The sequence below is a fragment of the Lynx rufus genome, unplaced genomic scaffold, assembly GCF_022079265.1.
Source record: "Lynx rufus isolate CCGP_SWC_20201006 ecotype Redwood Valley unplaced genomic scaffold, mLynRuf1.p SCAF_2, whole genome shotgun sequence".
Taxonomy (NCBI): domain Eukaryota; kingdom Metazoa; phylum Chordata; class Mammalia; order Carnivora; family Felidae; genus Lynx; species Lynx rufus.
In genome coordinates, this window is record NW_025814834.1 from 129005679 (window position 1) to 129029383 (window position 23705).

The window sequence follows — 23705 nt, forward strand, 5'->3', positions numbered from 1 at the left end:
GAATGGCTTGAGTTTCTGTGAGATTCAGTAGTTGCCTAATCACATTTTGTAAATGCCAGCTGCAATGGATGGAATTTTCAATGTGGGCAGTTAACAGAAGATTTCCATTCCTTTGCTATCTTTACTCAGCCCTACACCCATGCCTGGCTAGGCCTTCAACTCTCACCCCACAAGTATACCTGACAATAAATCTGGACTCACCCACAAGGCTTCTATTCTTCTTATTCCCCTCTAAGCCTTACTCTCAAATTCTACCCCAGCACCCTTGCACCCACCATCCGCTTCAGTGAAATAAACTGCTATGAATATGTCCTGAACATCCTGTGTCCCAACATCTAAAAGAGCGCATGAAACATAGTGATTACTCAAATATTTGTTCAGTGAATGGATGAATGGATATCTTAAAGGTAAGAGATGACAGTAAGTTGTGACTGGGACAGAGATAATGGGTCTTGTCTGTGAAAAAGATTTTTCTAGGAAGCAATCACGTACCCACAACCAAAAAGGCTTAAAGCACATTTAAGAAGTTTCTGATAAAACTAAACTGACATAGTAGACATAATTTCAGAATATATGCCTGCCTATATCCCCTAGAGATATCCCCACCTAGCTTCCTCAGTGGGCAACTGCCTACAAGACCTAAGCCACTCCCCAATCTGTGATTGGATCAGGAGTAAATACCTGACACAGGAATCACCCAGTCACAGGCTGACAAATGGCCTACACCCTGTGTGACCTAGCTCCAAAAGATGAGTAGGACCAATGAGATTATCTGAGGAATCTGCACTAGAGGATACAGAAAAAAGTCATCCTAAACTATAAGATCATAATGTGTAAAATCCTAGATTAATGAGGGGGGAAAAAAAAAAGAGGCAGCTCAGTCACTTTAGAATATGAAAATGGTAACTTGAGTGTTGCTAAACATCATGTGTCCCCTTTGGGCAGCTGGCCAATCAAGAGGGAGAAGTGGGGTTTCTTCTACACTTTTGTGGAATATAAAAAGAATGCTTAAGGGAGCAGTTATTTGTAAGCAAGGAGGGGAGGATTATCATGACTGCCTCAATGTTCTGATTTTGGACCTGGTGAGTAAATTTCCTTTTATCTCTTTAAAAGCAGAGCAACAGGGGCGCCTGGGTGTCTCAGTTGGTTGGGCGTCTGACTTCAGCTCAGGTCATGATCTCACAGTTCGTGAGTTCAAGCCCCGCATTGGGCTCTGTGCTGACGGTTTAGAGCCTGGAGCCTGCTTCAAATTCTATGTCTCCCTCTCTCTCTGCTCCTCCCCCACTCATGCTCTGTCTCTCTCTCTCCTTCAAAAAAAATAAATAAAAACATTAAAAAAAATTTCAAAGCAGAGCAAAAATTATCATTTTAGTACTGATGCTAAATTATATGGTATGTATATCTGACATGATTGAAAACTATTTTTGCAAAGGTGTATTTCTTTCTAGCTCTGCCTCAAAACTTTTCTTGTGAGATAGAAATGTAAAATACTCATTTTTAACCCATACAAAAAACTTTTTATATATAGTGATGTCCTCCAAAGTTAACTGGAATATCACATCCATTCATCAAAACCCACATTTTACATTTAAAAATTTTACATTTAAAAACGTTAGAATCAGATCCCTACTTAAGTCTCCTAAACATTGATGGCACATACAGCACTTTTCTACACGTCTATTTAATCAAATATAAATGCCACATCTAAAAAATTCACAAATAGAGGGGTGCCTGGGTAGCTCAGTTGGTTAAGTGTCTGACTTCGGCTCAGGTCATGATCTCACGGTTCATGGGTTTGAGCCCCAATGGGCTCTGTGCTGACAGCTCAGAGCCTGAAGCCTGCTTCAGATTCTGTGTCTCCTTCTCTCTCTGCCCCTCCCCTGCTCACGCTCTGTCTCTCTCAAAAATAAATATTTAAAAAAAATTTTTTTAATTCACAAACAGTAAAATACTATAAACTGAGTTGTCAGGTCACAAAGATGCCTACAATTCCAATTTCCTCTACCACATAAATGTTCACCAATACTGAAAGTCAAAACTCAGAAGTGTGGAGTTCATATACATATTTACTTTTACTAACCTTTTGCTACAGCATGAATAGCAGTGGAATGGCAAAAAAGGCAGCTAAGAGGGAGGAGAATGCAAAGTCCCTAGATGATTTACCTCCAAATTATATCTATATTCACCTCTATAAAATAAAAATATGGCTTAAAAGACAGCTACTAAAATTTAGAATCAACCTCTCCAAAGCCCTTGCACACCATTCCAGCTTTTTCTCCCACATTCCTCCTATACCAACCCTTTATCCCAGGCAAATCTAACTAGTTGCTCACTCATGTTTCTGAGCCTTTGTATATACTACTCCCTCTGTGTGGATGCACTTCCCTCTAGTCTTTGTCTTAAGAGTTCCTATTTATCCTTCAAGGTCCACCTCAAATGTCGCCTCCTCTAGGAAGACTTCCCTGGCATGTTTCTTTCTCCTCCTCCCAAAATTGGTTACTCCCTCTGTAACCACATTCCACGTATATTACCATGGTTTACTTGTATATCTCTACAACTTTAGCTGCTTAAGAGTTCTATTTCTCATTTATCTCTAGGCTAGAAAAGTACCTGTGCACATAAAAGATGATCTCAGATACCTGAGCCTCCTCTGGATAGTGCAACACTAAAAACCAAAAAGTTCAATAAAAAGCAGCCTTGACTAAACGCAATGCAGTGTCCTAGATTAGATCCTGGAGCAGAAAAAGAACATGAGTGGAAAAACTGATGTAATCTAAATAATTATGTAGTTAACATTAATGCACCAATACTATGCACTATTGTGCACCAATATTATACATTGTTGACCAACATACCACAGCTATCTAAGATGTCAATATTAACAGGAACCAGGTAAAGAGTATACAAGAACTCTAGGTACTATCTCTGCAACTTTCCTATAAATGTGACATTATTCCGGGGCATCTGGGTGGCTCAATCGGTTAAGCAGTTTTCTTCAGTTCAGGTCATGATCTCGCAGTCTGTGAGTTCAAGCCCCGCATCAGGCTCTGTGCTGACAGCTCAGAGCCTGGAGCCTGCTTCAGATTCTGTGTCTCGTTCTCTCTCTGTCCCTCCCTCTCTCTCTCTCAAAAATAAACAAAAAAAATTTTTTTTAATAAAATGTGACATTATTCCAAAATAAAAAGTTTATTAAAAAAACTTTTAAGTAGTCTAGAAAAATCCAAAAAAGTACAAATATTAATGAGAATGTGAATGTGGATTTTAGTTATAACCACAATAAAAAAAATAAAAGGATGAGAAATATACTTCTCAGAAGCAGAGAGGGGAAGGACATTAGTTTTTAACAACCTGATATGAACCAAAATACGTGATTTAGTAATGCTGAAAAATGGTCTAAGAGATTGGTATTTTTAAACTGAAGTAATTCAGTGTTTAATTTCAAAAGTACATAACTCAACATTGAAATAACTTCCATGGGAAGTTTAAGACTGTACTATCCTAACACATACATCAGAACTACATTATCTATAAAAATCATGATAGTGATTATATCATTACATCAAACAGAACCTTGTTTTGAAGTTAATGATTCCGATGTTCTAACTTCAGGAAATAGAGGGGGAAATGTTCTATCAAAAGTGTGTCACTTTAAAACAATCCTTCTGTAATTTACAGTAATCTGTAAAACATAATTTCCAAGAGCCTGGGCAAAATTCATTTCCATACGACACTATCTATTTAATCAAAAAATATAAAAACTAGAGATACCAATATATGACTACAACAGAAATCCAAACATAGTGTAACATAGTAAGTTCTTAGAATTCAATGGAATACTATTTAATTTTAAAATCCAACCACTGGGCACCTGGGTGGTTCAGTTAGTTAGGCGTCTGACTTTGGCTCAGGTCATGATCTCATGGCTTGTGGGTTTGAGCCCCATGTTGGGCTCTGTGCTGATAGCTCAGAGCCTGGAACCTGCTTCGGATTCTGTGTCTCTGTCTCTCTCTGCCCCTACTCCACTCATTCTCTCTCCCTCTCCCTCTCTCTCTCTCTCCCTCTCAAAAATAAATAAACATTAAAAAAAAAAATTTTATATCCAACCAATACAGGAAATTAGAAGATAACAAGAATCAAACTACCTTGCTAATTAATTTTAAAGAAGTCTGGTTTAGGGGTACCTGGGTGGCTCAGTCGCTTAAGCGGCTGTCTTCAGTTCATATCACGTTCTCCCGGTCTGTGACTTTGAGCCCCACATTCATGAGTTCAAGCCCCCTATCAGCGCAAAGCCTGCTTCAGATGCTCTGTCTCCCTCTCTCTCTCTCTGACCCTCCCCTGCTCACTCTCTCGCACTCTCTCTCTCTCAAAAATAAACATTAAGAAAAAAGTCTGATTTAAATGGTCCCTATATCACAAGAGTAATAAGTGTTAACAGCAGGCCACATAAATAAAAGTAGGAGATACAAGCACAATTTAAATGTAAGAGTGTATGTTTTAATCATGGTGAGACACCTGACTGTGTAGCTGTAGATTTATATGAGCAACTAAAAAAATTTTTGAATAGTATCTACTTCAAAGTTAAGCAACAAAACTTTTTCAAGATATAAAACACTAACATCATCCAAAAAACTCAGTCTTTTTGTATTAATATTAAAAATATTTACCCATTTGTGAATTAGACTTGGTGACAAAAAGAGGCCCAAAACAGCAAAATAGTAACGGAACAATGAACACACTAACGTCTCTACTAGCCCTGAACAAATCTATTAAACTTTTAAGTATCTTCCAAGTCTAACTTGAAAATCAAAAGAAATCCATGTGTAAAGACTATACCCTTCTGAAGCTTGTTTCTAAGATCAACCAGGCCATTAGTCATATACAAGTCAAAACAAATTTGGTCTTTTTGGTCCTTCTTGTTTGGTTCATATCAGATATATTCATTTCTGTTACAACTTAATAGTAGTAAGACATGAAAATAGGATAGTTCCCTTACATAGAGCACTGTATAAAAACTGGGACAATTAAACAGTGATCCTAACACAATGTTATACAGTTCAAGCAGCTTGAATTACAGATATGATACAGACGACTGCTAAGCAGGTAACAGGATAGCCCAGGTAGATAAAGGCTTAAAGATAACTCTAACTTGCTAAACACTGAAAAAGAATTTTACCAAAATGAAGACAATTAAAACTGGAGGGGAAATCAATCACTACAACGCTTTTCCTAATATTCTCTTGAAAATTTACATTATGGGCACTTTATGAATTTATGTCTTCCTAAACAGCTTTATTACATTAAACTAATTTCAGTCAAACTCAAGAATAAGAGAAATAACAACAAAAACAGCCCTCCTTATAACTCACTAAAATATTTTATCTGGCCGATAATATTAATATCACAGACAAGAAACCCCTAAGATTGGACCTCATTGTACAGAAAAAGTAAAATGAAGCTCAAAGATTAGGATGAATCCCCAATTTTCAGTATCTTTGTTCTTTAACCCTACACTACATGGGATCATCTATTTATGAACTCAGTTACCAGTTCAAAGAACTGTCTTTTATTAGTGCTAGTCTATTACATTCTGCTGACTAGAAAACAAGTTTTGAAACAAACTTCAGTTATCTGAACCAATTTAGTGTCTCCTGCTCTATACACTTCTTATGAGACCCATATTTCTATTTTTTGGACTTTACTGCTAATCTTCTAGTTCCTGAGTACTTAAAATATCTTTTCCTCTCTACTTTCCCTGACAAGCCCCATTCTCCAATAAAATAAAACTAAACTAAACATAAGAAGACAGCATGGACAGTTGCAGCAATGATTCAAAGGTTACATGCCTTGTCAAATCTATTAAGTACTAAGACCCTACTCTAAGGTTATCTCTGTACTTACTTGAGAATTAGCATACATAGGGAAGATTACAATATTGTAACTCCTGAAAAGGACCATAATTTCAGGCTGAAGAAGTGATAAATGCATTTAAATAAAAGACACAAGAGACACAAAAAAGTGCTTATAAAAAACTAACCTATTTTCGAAATGGGACTTTTTATTTTTTATGCCAGTTTCTTCTTCTTCTTTTTTTTTTTTTTCTTTTTGTACTGACACAAGATGCATCCTCACAAGAAATGAAATAACGGTCTATGAATCTTAGGCCAAAAAAATGGCAAACATTATAAAGAATATCATCCTATGAGAATCTAATGAAACTATGAAAGTATTACTGTTATTATTAAAGCAAAATGAATGCTACAGATTATAGGTACTATGGAAATTCAAATTAAGAAGCTAGTGTAAGCTAAATTAAAGGAAAAGTTCAGTATTATAACTCTCTAATCATCAAAAAACACTACTTTCAATAATAAGCATATTCAGCCAGTAAATGCAGGTATTTAAATGTGAATAAATTGTATAAGATTTAAGTGAATCAGATGATTCCAATCCTCTGCATGCAACTTAATTTTTGCCATACCACCCCCAGCAAAATCCTAAAGAACAAAGCATTAATCTCGTTTTGTATAAAACTATTTTCTCAAGATCCGCTAAGGGATCTTGATGTAAATGTAAATCTTCCTTTATATCAAGAAATATAAATCTAAAGATAACACAAAACTAAACAATAACTTACAAAACTAAATGATAATATTTAATTTCTTTTACCACAAGAGTGTTATTTATTAAAATTCCTTGAAGACCTCCGAAAACATAGTACTTGAAAAAATCAAATTAACTGTCTGAAACACCCCTGAAAAAAGTAGCATTTTAAAATGATAAGCTTTCACAGACATTACCATAAAAAACAGAAGTTACCAATATCGAATACTTGCTTGCTAAGGATTTTACATACATTACCTTAGTGCATATTATGAAACAGGCATCATCATCCCCACTTTATATATGTGAAAAATAAGATTCATATAGTTAACTTATATGCTCTGGGTCTCACAACTAGGAAATGAAAGTGGGAATTGAATTCAGTTCTCTGTGACTCTGTAAGCAGTGCTCTTACCCATTCTTACACTAATGCTTCCCAACTTTTGTCACATGATGGCACACACTAAAAATTGTATTTGTAAGGCTTACTAAGGTAAACTGGTGGAGCTTGGTGAAAATAATATATATTTTCCTTAGATCAAACACTTATGACATGAAAAATAAAATGCCAAGTATTACAGATGATATTAAACACTAATTGGCATAATAAAATATTTTCATGTGCCGTGTTTCCAAAGTTTACAGAAGGAATCATACTAAAAATGTTCCAATATCATTTCAACTGTTGTGAAATTTTTAAGTTATGAAAATGACTTAAAGTTTCAAAACTATAAAAAAATTTACAAACAGCACACTTATATGCCATCCTATGCACTGCACTCTGGTTGGGAAGCTTTGCATAATATAATTTGTCTTTCCACAGAATATTATGATTAATTTGGCATTATCAAGATCTTCCCAATAACACACCTAAAGGAAATTCAAATCAAAGGTAATAAAAAAATTTTAACATTCAAGTATTCCTTCCATTGAAGTATAATTCTTCCATTGAAGTATTACTAATTTGGCCCACACCAGGTTCTTAATTTGAATTTCTATAGTACCTATAATCTGTAACATTCTTTTTGATTTAATAATAACAATAATAGCTAGGGGTGCCTGGGTGGCTCAGTTGGTTTAGTGTCTAACTCTTGATTTCGGCTCAGGTCATGATCTCAGTTTAAGGGATCCAGCCCCACGTTGGGCTCCAGGCTGAGCATGGAGCTCTCTTGAGACTCTCTCTCTCCCACTGCCCCTCTTCCGCACTCACACTCCTCTAAAAAAAAATTTTTAAATAAATAATAGCTAATATTCATTGAGCTAATCCTATGTGCCAGGCTGTGTTTCACTTCACATTATTATCATATTTAATGCTCATAGCAGTATGAAGTAGCTCTATTTTCTCCATTTTACAGATGAGGAAACAGAGGCAGAGAAACTGAGTAAGTAACTTCCTTACAATTAGTAAATGGGAACTAGAATTTGAAACAGTTTGACTTCATAGCCCTGGTTGTTAATCACTATACTAAACTACATTCCTCCAGATAGAAAATACAGTAATATTTAATGAACACATATTACGTGCCAGGAGAAACAAAAGTAAATATATCTCAACTTAGATTAAGTTTGACAGTTTCACAGTGATGAAGTAAAAATGACTACATCAAAAGAGGTATTCTACAGAAAAAGGAAAAAAAAAAAGGTATCTGCATACTGTGATGAGTGCATTCTGCTTACAGAAAAGAAGGGAAAACTTTAACTTCTGCTCATAATGATATGGTTCAAGCAAGAGCATCTGTGTCTGCAACCTATTTGAATTTGTTGATTTAACTTGCTCAAGAATATAAAAAAATCTTACTTAAAACAATGAAATTGATAAAAATTAAAAGCAAATGTTTTAGTACTTTGATTTTTTACTTCCTGCTTTTGAAGTCCCTAAGTCATCATGTATTTAATGTTGTTTTTAATTAAATGCACTATTTATAAAGTTCTGAACAAAGATTTTTCCAGACATTTGCTTGCCTAAATTCTGCCTGCCAAATCCTGCCATTTGGAAGAAAGCCTCACAGTTTACAACTGTATTACACTAGGCTAATGTCCTAAGGGGATCTCTGATGGCCAATGTAAATCAAAACTTATAAAGACACCTTTAATTTCATAACCAATCAATCAATACAGACAACATTAATGCCTTGGGTATAATGGTTTATATTAAGTGTCTAAAAAAGCCCAAAGAGCCATGTCCAACATTAGCTGGTTCATGCTAGTTAATAGCAAATATTTAAGGAGCACCTACTATATGCCATGGACCATGCTCATCCACAAAAGATACCTGTTCTATAGAGAGTGGCAGTCTAGAACTACAATTCGAATTCACATGTTATGAAAGGTCAGATATTGAAACCAAAAGCTCAAGCTCCAATGCATAACTTTCCCCCTAGATCCAAAGAGCTGTTCCCAGTCGTCTGCAATCTACAAACCACTAGATACATTAACATCAAGAGACTAGCATGGGCACCCAGCACATCCTGGAATACAAAATATGCCTTGGGTTATGGTGGTGCATTCTGCCCTCTGGAGCTTTACACCCTGAAAATCTGGCAATTCTCCTAAAGCGACTCATTTTCCTCAAAAACCAATTGTTTTAAAAAGTTCTTTTGCTTACAGAAACGAATACCCCTACTTACTCTTCTCTAAAAGAATTGTAGAAAATACTAATAGTAAAGGAATCGTGGCTTAACTTATCAGTAAGCTAATACCAGGGTCTATGACTTACTGAGTCTCTAAAAGCCAGTCTCCAAAATGTTTAAACTAATCGTGTGGAGCAAAATGCATCTGACTGTACCTAAAAACTGCTCAAAATGAATGTCGGGTAAAATAAACAGTAATTTTCTGAAGCCAGTATTTTTAGTTTAAAGAAACCAAAAAAGATTAAAAAGTTCACCAGAAGTTTGTCACAGCTTTTATACTGTGTCCAATTCCATAATTTATCCTAAAATAACTCCATTCCCACTGCAGTCACCCCTAGCAACTATTCAGCAGCTCCCAAGTATGTAATCTTTTGTCCGCTGTATCTTTTGCCACAAACCTCAAACAAGCCAGTCCTTAAATTTCCTCAGCTCACACCACCTCCCCCCTTTATAATAACAAAGGAAAGAGTTATAAAACCTTAAGGGAGTAAAAATGATAGAAAAAGGTGGAAAAGTATAGACAGCCTCTGTACCCAAGCTCTTTTCTTTTATATCTGAGAACTTACAATTTTATCTCAACCACACATCTTCAGGTTCCAGGATAATCCAGGGTTCCTTCACCCTACCAACAGTTCAAAATGTCCACTCGCTAATAAATGACAGGGCCCTTATGTGACCACTCTGTCCCTGCCCCTTTATTTACATTAATCATTCAAGCATCCCAACTACATCCTGTCAAAGTAAGTTATCACCACGCTCCAAACTCATAAGCCATTCTACAACCCCAACAAACTCTATCCCGTCTTCTTTGCTATGAACACACCCTAACCCTCTGCAAAACCTTCCCTAATACCAGCTCTTCCTTTATGAGCCTTTCCCATATTCCTAACATGGGTCTCAATGTCCCACTGCCCCACACTCCCAAGCTCTCTTCAGTAAACGCAATTCCAGCACGGAGTCACACCCTCCCTCCAGCCTAATTCCTACAACTCCAAACCCCACCCCCTCCCCTCATCACGCCCTCCAGAGCTTCAGCCACCAACGAACACCCCGCCCCACGGCCGTCACGCCTCCAGATCCCTTCGGGGTCCTTTCCGCCGACTGGGCCCGACCCTCCTCAGGGCTCCTGAGTGCCTAGGCCCTCCCGTTCACCCTGCCAGCTCCGCCCTCAGCCCCTCACCGAGTAGCAGCAGCTTCACTTCTTTGGCCGCTTTCTCCCCGTCCTCCCGCAAGTTGCGGTCGATCATCTTGCTCCGCTCCACCGCCGCCTTGTCCTCGGCGCTCAACGTGCAGCCCATGGCGGCGGCGGGAGAGGGGACAGAGCCCGGGCTCACTCACACACCGCGGAAACTGCGACTCGGCTCGCTGAGACAGCGTCTACTGCTGGGCGGCGGCCCTCTCCGTCAGCTCCCTGAGCGCCCGAAGGAACCGGATATCCGGCGTTTACGACACTTCCGGAAACGCCCCGCGACGGTTACTGCTCAAACCTGTCCAGCTGGGGTAGAGGAGGAGCAACGAAAAGCGGAAGTACGGGGAGAGGGCCGGTGAGGCAGAGCGGCGTTTCCGCGGAGTAGCCAGGTCTGCTCGAGCTTCTGTTACGCCGCTCGACCTTAGTGCCTCTTCTCCTTTTCGGCTGCCTTATTTGGATAAATGGAGGAAAACCAGGGACTGGCTTCTCCCGTTCGTGGCACCCTCCTGAGGTCACACAGCAGGCTTTGGATTGGAGGTGGGGGAGGGTCCCAAATTAAGAGGCCACAGCCCGCGCCGGAATTTCTGCTGGGGATTTCTCACTGGTCGGAAGGCCCCTTTGATCTCTGGCTATGGAGACCGGAGCCCCTTCCCAAGTGTAGGAAACTTTCTCTGCCAGGGTTGTCTCAGCCCGATCTACGGGATGAGAACAAACTGCAGAGCCTGGGGCCCAGCCACGCTTCAAATCTGAGGTCTGTAAGACTGACCGTGCCTGGGACCTTAGCGATCCCTTTCTGCCCTCCTTTGGCCCACCGCTTCCTGCTCTCAAAATGTACCTTGGTCCTTGTGCCGTTAGCTACGAGTTGCCAAGCGACTATGTTGGCAAAAGGCCACTTGAAATCGCCAAGATACTCTGTTACCTGAAAGGTAAGCGTGTAGTTCCTCCAAAAAATTTCCATGCCGCCTTTCTCCAATAAAAGCCAGTTTTAGTGCCGATAGATGATCCTGCGTTAAGGGGCTTCGGACTTCTACCAAAATCAGTTAGCCTCAGTCCCACACCCCGAAACAAACCACTGCATCCTGCGAAACTCCTACTAAAATTTCCCGTTGTAGTATCACACAAAAAGGGAAGTTCTAGTAGATTTGTTTCTCAGCTCTCTCATCACCTGAAAATAAATCCACTGCAAAAGCTGGAGACTCAGCCCTTTCACTCCTAATTCTGGGTACTACCGTGAAAGTGGTCCTAACTCACCCTTACTACCAAATAGCTGCACAAATACTCTCATCATACATTCTAGAGACGAAAACTCTCGTAGTCCCCCAAACTTTCCCCTGGGATTAAAAACTATTTCCTTAATAGAATTTAAACCTTAGAAGATAAGGCCCCAACAGAAAGCTCTCTGTGGTGATGATTCATTAACTGGGGGGATTTCTTGAGAGCCACAATAAACAACTTCATCCACTATAATTTAGTAATGCAGGTTCTTCAAAATTTAAAAAGCCTCCTACTCATTCCCAAATGACTGTTAGAATAAAAGGGATGGCTTTCTCATAATCAATACTTATGGGGAATAGGGCAAGAGGAAAGGGAAGAAAAACCAATATTTATTGAGTACCTATTTGCCAGGTATGGCTAGGTGCTTCCACATGGTCATCTCTTTTAATCCTCACAACAACCCTGTGAGGTAGGTAATGTTACCCCCATTTTACAGATGAAGAAATAGGCTCAGAGAAATTAAGCATCTTTCCCAAGGTCACACAGTGAGTAAGTAGATGTCTGCCTCCAAACTCACCCCTTTTCTACCATGCCACTATAAGATGTTACTTGGGGAGACCTGATGACACAAGGTTTTCATCTAGGCTTGAGGGTTACCCCAACGCCACTGGGGTGCAGGAAAAGTAACTGACAGGAAAGTTGTCTCAACCTGTTGATTCTTGAGCTGACTAGAGAAGTCAAATTTGGTCCAGGAACAGCTTGCACAGTCAAGGATTACATAGCCAACTTTACCAAGCGATCCTGGTAACTAGAAAACAACTGGAAGGTGGTCATGGCAGAAATTGTTGGGAGAATTCTCAGCATAATAGAAGAGAAATATTTGTTTCCTTCATGATCCACTCAAGCAGGGAAAAATAAATGGCAAATGAACCAGCATGTGTCAAATTCTGTAATAAATGCCAGTGAGATCACAGTGTCAGGAGATTTCAGCCTGAATTAGAGATATCCTTGCACTTAAAATTCTTTTTTGATATATTTGAAGGAAGGGTTGGAGGGCAAAGTCAAAGGAAAAGGAAAAATAAATTAACAAAATGGCTGCCAGGCAATGTTTAATGTCCTCCCCTGTCCCCATTCCCTCTCCCCACAGCCCCCCTCCCCAACGCACACCTTTCCTGTTTCCATTGGACTCACACTGCCACCTGCTGGCAATGCTTAGGGCCTACTAGCTGATCAATGATGTTTGAAGAGGTTTTTTCCTGTTATCTAGGAATGAGGTTCCTCCCTTAACAGGTTTATCTTAAAAGGGAGGAAAGCGAGGAGAACTTATTTTTCAGTCACAAAAGATTCTCCTTGGTATATATACTATCTGAGGGATTTCCTCAGTGTAATGGGTCCTAGACTAAAGTAAGTCTGGTGGTAGGAAGACAGAAACCTGTAAATTTTCCTAGATCTAAAGGGAGATTTGCTCAGTCTCAGTAAGTAAATTATTTTCCTCAACTGGGGTTTCATTTGCAACCCTCACACTTTCCACAGCCCACAGGAAGTTTCCATGTAAGTATCTTGCTGCAGTGGACTGAACTGCAATGTGTTCTTTAATATATTTCTCCAACATTCTTTAGTGTTTTACCAGATATAAATGCTCTGTAAAAATACAAGGTGCCTGATCAAATTAGACTATGAACTCCTCAAAGGCAGTGACTCTGTGTGGGTCCCAGAGAATACTGGGTATTCAACTATTATGTACTGAATTGGACTAAAATAGGAAATGTTGATATCAGTATAACTTTTTATAATAAAAATTATTTATTGGCCATTCAAAGGGCCCACTCCCACCAGCCCATCTTACCCTTTAATGTTCAATGAGTCAAGAATTTGTTAAATACAGATCAAACCACCCTCTGGTCCTGCCTCAATCCTTTAGTGTTATTTGATTCAACAGAGGGAAGTGGATGGACAGGTAGTCCCAGATGAGTGTCCTGTCCAATTTTCAACTATTCCCCCTGCTTGAAAATACCACCACCAATACCAACCAACAAGTTCCTATAGTCTCAATCAGTAAACAGCTGAACCCAACTCTTGTGCCCTCTCTCCAACCCAGGGCTTCGGGTAGGAGAGAGATTTAAGTCTTTTGTCACTGAAGCTAATTTTGAGAGCGATGAATGGGAGAAGGGAGGCATTTAATGGACCATGGAAACCCCACCCTTCCCATTCCCAACCTTAGTCTCTTGTACCCGATTGTCCAGGGGGCTGGAGGTGGGTCACTGCCATGAGGAGAGAGATCAGGGAGGCCAATCCTAGAAAGGGAAAAAAAAAAAAAAAAAAGATTTACAGTTTTATTGGTCAAGGTGATTATCTGGACTCTCTGTATCCAACCATCTTAGCCATTCAAATGCTAACCCCCACCTTCAGCCATCCAACTCCCAATCTTTCCACTTCTTCATTCTAAAAAAATGAGGAGAAAGAGCCATCCTGTCATATCCTTGCCTTTGCTGAGATCAAGCCCCAAGCTTGATCTCCCATGTGAAGTAGAGCGACAGAAGAATAGAACAGAAGGGCTCTTCCTCGAGGGTGGGAGAGAGCTGCAGTCAGCTTTCCTGCCTTCTACTCTCTGTACCCTGGCTGCTATTTCCCCCTTGCTTCTGGCCAAACTCAGGAAAGGAATAAATCCAGCTGGCCCTCAGGTCTAAAACTAGAAAAAGAGCCATTAACTCAAATGGAAACATTTGGCTGTACTTTATTTCGTTCTTCTTAAACCTAGCAAGGAAAGGAGAAGACAAAGATCATTTTCTTACCTTGCCTGAGTGCAGTTACTGCCCTGGACAATTGCACTGAAAGATGAAATATCCTAAAGGACCCCCAGTTTAACTCCAAACCTGGCCTGCTGCTCTATACCCTCCAACTCCTACCCTTAGAGAGTTTCCCTGCTTCCCAAGGCATGGAAAGTTCACTGGTTGAAAGGCATTATCTCACCTTGGTGACCGTTTATTCTCATTACCATCTCACCAGGTTCCCTCCCCCAGTAGTCAAGGATCAGAGCCATGTCCAAGGCTTTTGCCACACGTCCATCCTGTTGGCATTGTTCCTGACCCAGAAAAAGCTAAGCAAAAGCTGTGTGCAGAGACCCCAGCCCCAGCCCCTGCTAGCTGGGAAAAGGTGATCCCACAAGATGTTCCTTCAGTCGTCAATGGCCCCAGCCCCATCTCCCTCCAAGTGTCCAGAAGCCCATCAGGATTCCAGTCGAGGTGAGGGGGCGGGCCGGAGGTAGCTGTCCGACATGATGATGTCGCTGGTGAGTTGTTGCTCCAGGAACTCGGAGGTCTCCTCAGCTATCTGGCCTGGAATTCGAAAGTCAACGGCAGGTGGCTCCTGCTTGGGGCTGGGTACGGGTCGGGAAACCCAGGACTCGGAGGGACAGCCAGTACCCTGAAGGAACTGCAGGAAGTTCTCCTCAATGGAGCCCTCCCGGCTAGGTAGCCTCAGCTCCTCCTCCGGAGCCGGCTTGAAGAAGCAGACAAACTGCTTGCTGAGCTCGCCCCGGATCTGCCGGTTGAGACATCCATAGAAGAAAGGGTTGGAAGTGAAGCAGAAGTAGCCGATCCAGGTCACCACGTTCTCCACCTGCCCGGTCGAAATGGGCTGAGCACTCAGGGCCACGTAGAGGTGGAAAGAAAAGTAGGGCAACCAACAGAGCAGGAACTGTCCCCCCACAGCTAGGAGGACCACGGCAGCCTTCCCTCCCCCGAACGTCCGGTGCGGAGTGGTCTGGGGAGCCCCCGAGCTGGTGACCATGGTGGAGCGGCTGCTGAGAGACTCGGAGCGTTGCCGGGGCGTCTCCATCCACGTGGGCAGCGGTCCGTGCTGCATGGCAGCCACTCGAGCTACTCGGAACATGCTGCAGTAAACCACAAGGATAAGGAGCAGAGGCAACAAAAAGTAAAGGGCAGCAAAGACCACCACGAAAAGCTGGCAGTAGGCACTGTGGCTCCATTGGAGTGAGCAGCCTGGGGGGGTGCTGGGCGCTCCCTCCTCCCGGGAGACCCTTCCCAACACTGGCACAGAAGCCATGGCCAAGGCTTTCACCCACACACCCACCAGCACAGAGGCCACCAGCCCCAGCGTCATGCGCACCTCGTAGCGCATGGGGTGGACAACGTAATAGTAGCGCTCCACGTTGATGGCCGACACCGAGAGAATGGCCAGGCTTACGAAGCATATGCTCAGGAACAAGTAGAGGCGGCAGGCGACCTCCCCAAAGAGGTCATGGTCAAAGAGGGCAGAGCTGGAGAGCATGGCCAGGGGCATGAGGGTCAGGGCGGCCAACAGGTCCACCAGGCACAGGTGGAAGACGAAGACGAATTTTCGGAGGGCAGGTGTCTTGGCGATAACAGCCATCACAGCGGCGTTGCCAGCCACAGCGATCAAGTCCAGCAGGAGCATGAAGAAGAGGGCCACAGATTCTGAGGCCACGTCCCGCAGCCCCGCCTCTGGGACCCCACTGGCAGTAGAGGGACCTGGCGTTTGAGGGACCCTCCCCAGAGTGGAAGAGTTCCCTGATGACTGGGGGATGGGAGAGGACTCCATGGGGCCGGAAGAGGACACCCAGGGCACCTCCCGTCACAGGCCCATCCCCCATCCTAGTCCAGTGACCCTGGGATGGCCAGCCCAGGCCCAGGCTTCCCAATTTGGTGTGTGGGGATGGGGGGGGAGGGCGCCTCCTGCTGGAGCCTCCTGGACAGGCTCTTACCGCCAGCCTCCCAGGTCAGACTGTGCATAGGGAACGGAGGGCTCAGAAGCTCATCTCTCCTTTCTGGAAGGTGGTGGCTCTGGTCCACCTTGGTGACATCGAAGAAGCAGGAGATGTGAGAGATGCTGGAGCCTCACTCACTCAACACTCCACCTTCTGAGTGGTCTCGGGCTCCTTGTTTCTTTTCCTTTCCTCTGTTCTCCATACCCTTCTCCCCTCTCAGGGATTGTTATCCAGAGATTCTAAATCCTCTTTCTCCCTCTCCCGGGGTCCCGCTGAGCTCCAGGATAGTGCCCCAGTTTTAAAGTTGCTTATGTAAATTTCCCGATTTCTTGACTCTCCAAATGGCAGGAGCTGTTGGGGAGTAGAAGGGACACAGGATCTGGTTTCCAGTTTCAGGTCTGGGAATTGCTAACTCTGTGACTCTTGTGAACTTCAGTTTCCTCACAAAGACATCTGTAAAATGAAGAGAATAATATCTACTTCACAACTGTGTTTGGAGGGTCCGGTGAGACTTCATAACAATACTACCAATAAGCATAACATTTACATGGTGCTTTCCACATGCCAAACCCTGTTTTAAGCACTGTACGTAAATAAACTCATTTTAATCCTCACACAACCTATGAGGTAGATGTTATTCTTATCCCCATTTTGCAATTGATGAAACAGGCCTAGAGAGGGGAAATAACTTACCAAAAGTGGCAAGGTCTGCGTGTGTACCCGCAGCCCAAGTGCTCGGGCTCCAGGGCCAGTACTCTACCCACCAGACAGTGCCCCCCACGGTGGCTGGAACGCAGTAGGCATTCGATGAATAGTCGTTGAACTTGAACCATCTCTAAAAATGTCTGTCAGTGTTCTGGGGCTCCCATTTGGAAGAGATCACCTGAAAGGGGGAAGGACCTTGCTTTAGTCTCCTGTGACATCACCACCCCCCAAGACACAGAGTTGCCATTTGGGGAGTGTTGAAAAGGAACAGTGAAAACAAAATGTCCCAGCTGGAAGGAAGCTGGGATGTCAGCTCATCCAGCCTCCACTGCCCCCCAAGCCAGAAGGGGTAAGTCACTTGACAGCTGCCCTTCCTCACCCACTCATTAGCTTCTCAAGGCCACTGTGCCCCTGCAGATGGGAGAGGAAATGCTCCCAACCTCACACTCCCCAGGTCCCAGGTCTCTGATCACTGGAGCAGATCCCTGGCCCAGAGTCCTCCTGGTCCTGGACTGTTAGCAGAATCCAGAGTAAGGAGGGAAGAGTAGGTGTTTAAGAGGGGCACAGGGGTGAGAGAGGGTAGGTTACTGTTATCATGGAAATAGGGGAGCATAAAGCAGAGAAGGCAACTGAAGGAAATTGGGAGAGGACGAAGTCTGGGGTTTCAGCGTCCCTCATTTCTCCTGATCAAAGGGCAGGTCAAATGTTTTATGTGTCTCGTTATCCATATTAAGTTTGCATATAATTGAAATAATAATGCAATTATAAATTATTTTCGTTTCCATATCCTATTCTTACAGTCTCTCAGTATAATGTGTGAAGGTATGCAAATTAGAGGCAAACTATGGACATGCCAAGTCTGATGGGCTGTCTGTGGACAAGTCACAAGTTCCATGGATCACAGTTTCTTCATCCGTAAAATGGGAAGGTTGAACTGGACGACCACCAAGATTCCCATATCTGACAACACTTAATGACTCTGTGAGTTCCTGGGCTATAAAGGGCCTTGTGGTTGCTCAATTAAAAAACCCATCGTGGGGCATCTGGGTGGCTCAGTCGTGACTTCGGCTCAGGGCATGATCTCGTGGTTTGTAATTTCGAGCCCTGCATCAGGCTCTGCACTGATAGTGCAGAGCCTGCTTGGGATTCTCTCCCTCCCTCCCTCTCTCTCTCTCTCTCTCAAAATAAATAAACTTAAAAAAAAAACACACACACATCATTTCTCTGACTCTAATGAAGTGGACCATGTAAGGCAGACAGACCCCATTCCCTCTCCGTAGTTACAGCCTTACAACCACCCTTGGGTTTTGGCATTACCACCAACCTTGCACTAATGCATGCAATAAGTACTCAATATAACTTTGTCAATTATATCAAACTCAAACTTATCTGTTAAATCCCTGCCTCTGAGTACATACTCCCAAATACACTCAGTAGATCAACTATGTGCCAGCCAGGAGACTCTGCTTTGGAAAGGGTAACCTGGGCTCCTGGACTTGGGGCAGCCCTAACTTTGGACAATTGCCTAGAGAGATGCCTTTCCCCGGGGATAACAGAAAGCTCGTTTCACAATTAAAATGGCCACATAGGCTCAGGGTCTACAGAGAAGGTGAAGAGAGGGCTCAAAAGTGGAGACATCAGCTTCTCACAAGACAGTCTGACAGAAAAAAATGCAGAGAGCAAAGCTAGGGGAGGTGTCCTTGCCCCTTACTCTCCAGGCCGTGACTTCTTCGTCCCTTCCACCTGGGAGTGGGGCCCAGAAGATGTGGCTCTGAGGCCCTGGGAGTTGAAGGATAGGCCTCCGTGTCTGCATGGACATCAAGAGTCTGCCAGCAAGGTGCACCCAGGGTCCCAGACTGAGGGAAGCAGACATGGTATCCACGTGGAGATGGAGGGGGTTCTGTGCAGCCATGATGGAGCCCTAGGCAAGAAGGTATTGGACGTTTCTCGTTTCCATAGCCCCCTCGGCCTTGCCGGTATCTCCACACTGACTCCTAAATACCAGGATTCCAATTTACCTCCTAACAGATGGACCAACATTCCTGCTCCCCAGCACCCTTCTCACTGATGGGGGGGGGGCGTTGGGGATGAGAGGGTTGTGCATGACGGTGTCAGAGGGGAAGCCCAGAGAGCCTCACTCCACCCCTAGCTCACATCATCATGCCTTTTCACATGCTCTCGTCTTCCCACTGCTTCCTTCCAGCAAGCCCTCCCTCACCTCCAGCACCTCTCAGCACCTGGCAGGCTTTGCCACCACAGGGGCTAAAGTCTGGTCTCCCAGCAAGGGCATGGTCAAGTTACAAATATCCTTGTTTCAGGATGCAAGATGTGCATAAGTGCCGAGCCCAAGGCCACAGAGGTGTCGTTGGGATTCGCATGCACCTGTTTCCCAAATACAGAGCTTCCACCTCAAGAACCCGAGCCCAGCCTTTCTTCAGACAAGAGCATGCCCCCTCGTAAGCCAGGGGAGATTTCCAGGGGGCTACCACACCTCTCCCCAGCAGAGTTGCCCACGCCCAGGACACAGAGTTGCCCATGAGCGTAGATATCAAGGGACCCACTCCTAGGATGTGGGGTACCCATCTCTATGACATGGAGCAAGACAGATGGGGAACCCTGTCTGCCCGTGGGATGTGGGTACTCCCGCTGGCAGGAGATCAACCCCCATCTCTAGGCTTCAGACATGCCCACACCCCAATACTGCCTTTGAGATACCTGGGAGCCCATCCCTTGACAAAACTGCCCACCATAAGGTAGGGTGGGCTGGGTGGGCTGGTCCCTGGGACACAGAGCTACCCTCCTGCAGAGTACCTCAGCACTCACCATCAGGCCATCGGACTGGCCCCCATTCCTGGCCTAGTCGGCAACTCCTACCTTTGCTGAGCAGCTCCCGGCTCCCATGTGATAGCTCCTCTCAGCTGATGCTTCTCCAAGGCTGCTGAAGCCTGAACCACTGCAGTGAGCAGTGAGAGGCAGCCGGCAGAGCAAGATGCTCCACGAGCTTCTGGGTCCTAATGGCCTCCTGCTTCCCACCCAGCCCCTTGGAGCCACTTCTGAAGCAAGGAGCCAGGCACCAGTGCCCCCAGGGAAGACACCCAGGGGTGGTTCCAATCCCCCTCACTTCTCTCAGGCTGCTGGACTGGCATCTCAAAACTCTAGTGGGACTAGGTGACCGTAGGCAGGGGAGACACTCCTGGCCAGCTTGATGAAGTATAAAGGGTATTTAGCATCAGAAAAATCCATTTTGTATTTTTTTTAATACAATTTATTGTCAAGTTAGCTAACAGCGTTTACAGTGTATTCTTGGCTTCAGGAGTTGATTCCCATGATTCATTGCTTGCATACAACACCCAGTGCTCATAGAAAATCCAGGTTTAAGGCCTGGCTCTGACACTTACTAGTTGTATGACCTTGGGCAAGTCACTTGCCATTCCCGGCCATAGATTTCTTATCTGTTCAAAGAGAATATAGGAGAGATGATCCTGAGGCTCCTGACAGCCGTGCCATTGCATGCTTCCGTGTAACGTTAGAACAAAGATGCCCTTATAGCAGGCCAGTTAGTGCAGACACAGGGTGCCGGGGTTAGGCCTGGCAGCGGCCAAGACTTCAGGGTCTGGCTTCTTTGGCAGATACCAAATATGTACAAAGGATAGGTTTAGGAGTGACATTCAGTTTTGTTTTCAATTTTTTTTTTTTTTTTGAGAGAAAGAGAGAGAGAGAGACAGAGCAAGAGCAGGGGAGGGGCAGAGAGAGAGGGAGACACAGAATCAGAAGCAGGCTCCAGGCTCTGAGCCCTCAGCACAGAGCCCAATGCAGGGGCTCGAACTCATGAACCATGAGATCATGACCCAAGCTGAAGTCGGACGCTCAAACGACTGAGCCACCCAGGCGCCCCAGACATTCAGTTTTGAAGGGGAGCTAAAGGCCTTGTCCTAACCCTGCATTTGTCCCTCAAACAGGCAAATTACCATTGTTTTCTTAGATTGTAAATTTCTTTGGTGTGGGCTGTGAAAACTTATGGGGATGGGGGGGTGGGGTGGGATCCACAATGCTTCTCCCTGAAGATAAAGCGGGCACCAGGGACTAGGGAAGGCTCAGGTTAATCTGGATTTATAGGACTGGACTGAGCTGGGGTACATTATCCATGGAGGGTCCAAGGCCATGTTGTTAAGCCTTTGGAGGTGAGATGGAGAAGGATGGCTTCCCACTATGAAGAAGCGATCACTTCCCTTAGGTATATGACTGACACCCAAGGATAGGATCCTAATATTGCAGAGCTCTAAGACATCCTAGAGGACAAAGCATCCATGTTTCTGAGGCCCAGAGAGGTGAAGAGATTGTCCAAAGTCACACATGGCAGAGACATGAGATCGGACCAGGAATTCAGACAGGATAACCTACTCCAGAGCCCTCTGCCCAGAGACTTGCCTATCCAGAAATTCCTTTTTGTCCTCAAAAGGGAAGAAAGAGAGTTCTGGAATTGTTTACCAGACCTAACCCACAGAGCCATAAGAACAATGAATTAATTACCCAGAAAACCCAGAGAGAGCAAGGTGGCTGCCCCAGGCCCCAGGTCACCTGCAAAGAGGCCCCCGACCATCCCAGAGCTGGAGCAGTGATCGCCAGTATCCCCCCCACCATTTCTCGAGCTCTTACGAGTGCCAGGTCCTTTACATACAGTACCTCCACTCCCCACACAAGTTCTATGAGGCAGCCTTTATTCCCCTTACTTTATGGATGAGGAAAGGGCGCCAGAGGTTAAGTGACTTTCCGCAGATCATACACATAGGAAGTGCCAGAGCCAATATTTGAACCCAGGTCTGTTTGGAGCCAAGACATATACTCTTTCCTCCGTGCTCCCTCTGGAGACCTAACATGAGACTCTGGGCTGAAGCCCTAAAGCCTATTCCATAGAAGTGGCCACTGCCTTTCAAGCAACAGCCTAAAACAAAACTACATAAACCCTAGTACAGGGAAATGAAGTTAAAATATCAAACGTAAACCTGTAGACAGCCAAATGATTTTTATCAAACCCTGTGCTGACATGTTGGCAGGATCATCTTGAGATCAGTCAAACCCTCTGGGATCAATCAGGTAAAACCTAATCAGCACCCACATGCTTCCTACAGGGTCCCAGCCAATGCCCCCTTTGAAGGATTGAGAAAGAACCAGGGCAGACTCAGGCTCATCAGAACAGGATTATAGAAAGAGCACTGGATTGGGAAGAAAACCTTGGTTCTAGCTGAGCTCTACTCTATTGGTTGGTGGTAAGACCTTGGCCTGTAAGTTGACCATCTGTGCCTTAGTTTTTCTATCTATAAAATGGGCAAAAATTGGGGCACCTGGGTGGCTCAGTTGGTTAAGCGTCCGACTTTGGCTCAGGTCACGATGTCACAGTTCATGAGTTCGAGCCCCGCATCAGGCTCTGTGCTGACAGCTCAGAGCCTGGATCCTGCTTCTGATTCTGTGTCTCCTTCTCTGTGCTGCTCCCCCACTCATGCTCTGTCTCTCTCTCTCTCTCAAAAATAAATAAGCATTAAAAAACATTGTTTAAAATGGGCACAAATTCTTAACACCCCCTCCCCAACCCCTAGTTTATCGAATAGGGATAGGAAGTCTGAAATACAAACACAGCCTTCTTTTCAGGCTTGGGGGAGCTAGCCAAACAACTGGTGTGGCAGCCAGCAGGTAGAGTCTCCAGGCCCTGAGGCCCCTCCCAGAGAGCTGTTAAGACAGGTGGTTCCAAGGAGGCAGTGGACCTTGGAGCATCCTCTCAGCTGCTGAAAGCCATTTTGGTTTGGGAGTACGGAGGGAGGGAAAACTTCCTGTCCTGGCCCTGGGGCAGCTGATGACAATAATAATAACAGGGATGATATGATGATGGTGGTGGAGATACCACTTTTCGAGGGCCCGGCCTGTGGAGGCACTTCTTATGCTGTATCTCATTAAATGATCGAAATCAGCATTTGGAATAGCTATTGACATTACCTGCCACCATCCCATCCTGCCAATCCTTCTTTTTAGAGTTTAGCACAATGGAGGATGGGGCAGACCAAGGTGGAGAAACTGGGGTGGTCACACAGCCCACGTCAGAAATCCACTGCCCACCATGCCACATGCAGGCCCAGAAATGGGTTCCTGTTACACTGGGGGCAGCGGCACCCCTCTCCTCAGTATTGTGATGGGCTCCCTGGTCCTAAGGTCTAATTTCTCCATCCCAGACTTGCTCCTTGGGGCGGCTCTGTCCCACTCACCCTTGCCCACCAGCACCCCTTGACAGGGTCACATCTGCCCTATGCTCCCCGGCCTCCCCCAGCCCTTTCCTGCTCCCTCAGGAGGAGACCTGGAAGCGAACGAAGTGTACCTTTCATCTGTCCATCCACCTAGTCAATAAATATCTATCAAATACCTTTTATGTGCCTACAGCTCTCTCCCAGTAACTCCTCACCTGCTTAGTGGCACCCACGGCCCTCCTCCGTTCTCTCTGTCTCTGTTGAAACCTGCTTTCAGGAAAGAGGCTGATAAATCCACTCACGCTGATAGCAGCTAATGTGTTCCCTCTCCCAGGGATATTAACAATTTAACAGGGAACAAAGGGAAGAAGCTGAATGCTGGGATT

General features: G+C 44.3%; 2 protein-coding genes across 2 annotated transcripts in view; both read right to left on the minus strand.

Annotated features, from left to right (window-relative positions):
• GNAI3 (G protein subunit alpha i3) overlaps positions 1-10622 on the minus strand; it is a 38314-nt gene extending 27692 nt beyond the window's left edge. Inside the window, exon 1 of the mRNA XM_047082430.1 lies at positions 10411-10622. Coding sequence (XP_046938386.1) covers positions 10411-10528 — 118 coding nt within the window. The 5' untranslated portion in view covers positions 10529-10622. The remainder of the gene's footprint in view (positions 1-10410) is intronic.
• Positions 10623-14859: 4237 nt separating this feature from the next.
• GPR61 (G protein-coupled receptor 61) lies at positions 14860-16535 on the minus strand. The gene has a single exon (XM_047082581.1). It carries the CDS (start codon positions 16213-16215, stop codon positions 14860-14862), a length of 1356 nt encoding a protein of 451 aa, XP_046938537.1. The 5' UTR covers positions 16216-16535.
• Between the last annotated feature and the right edge of the window lie 7170 nt (positions 16536-23705).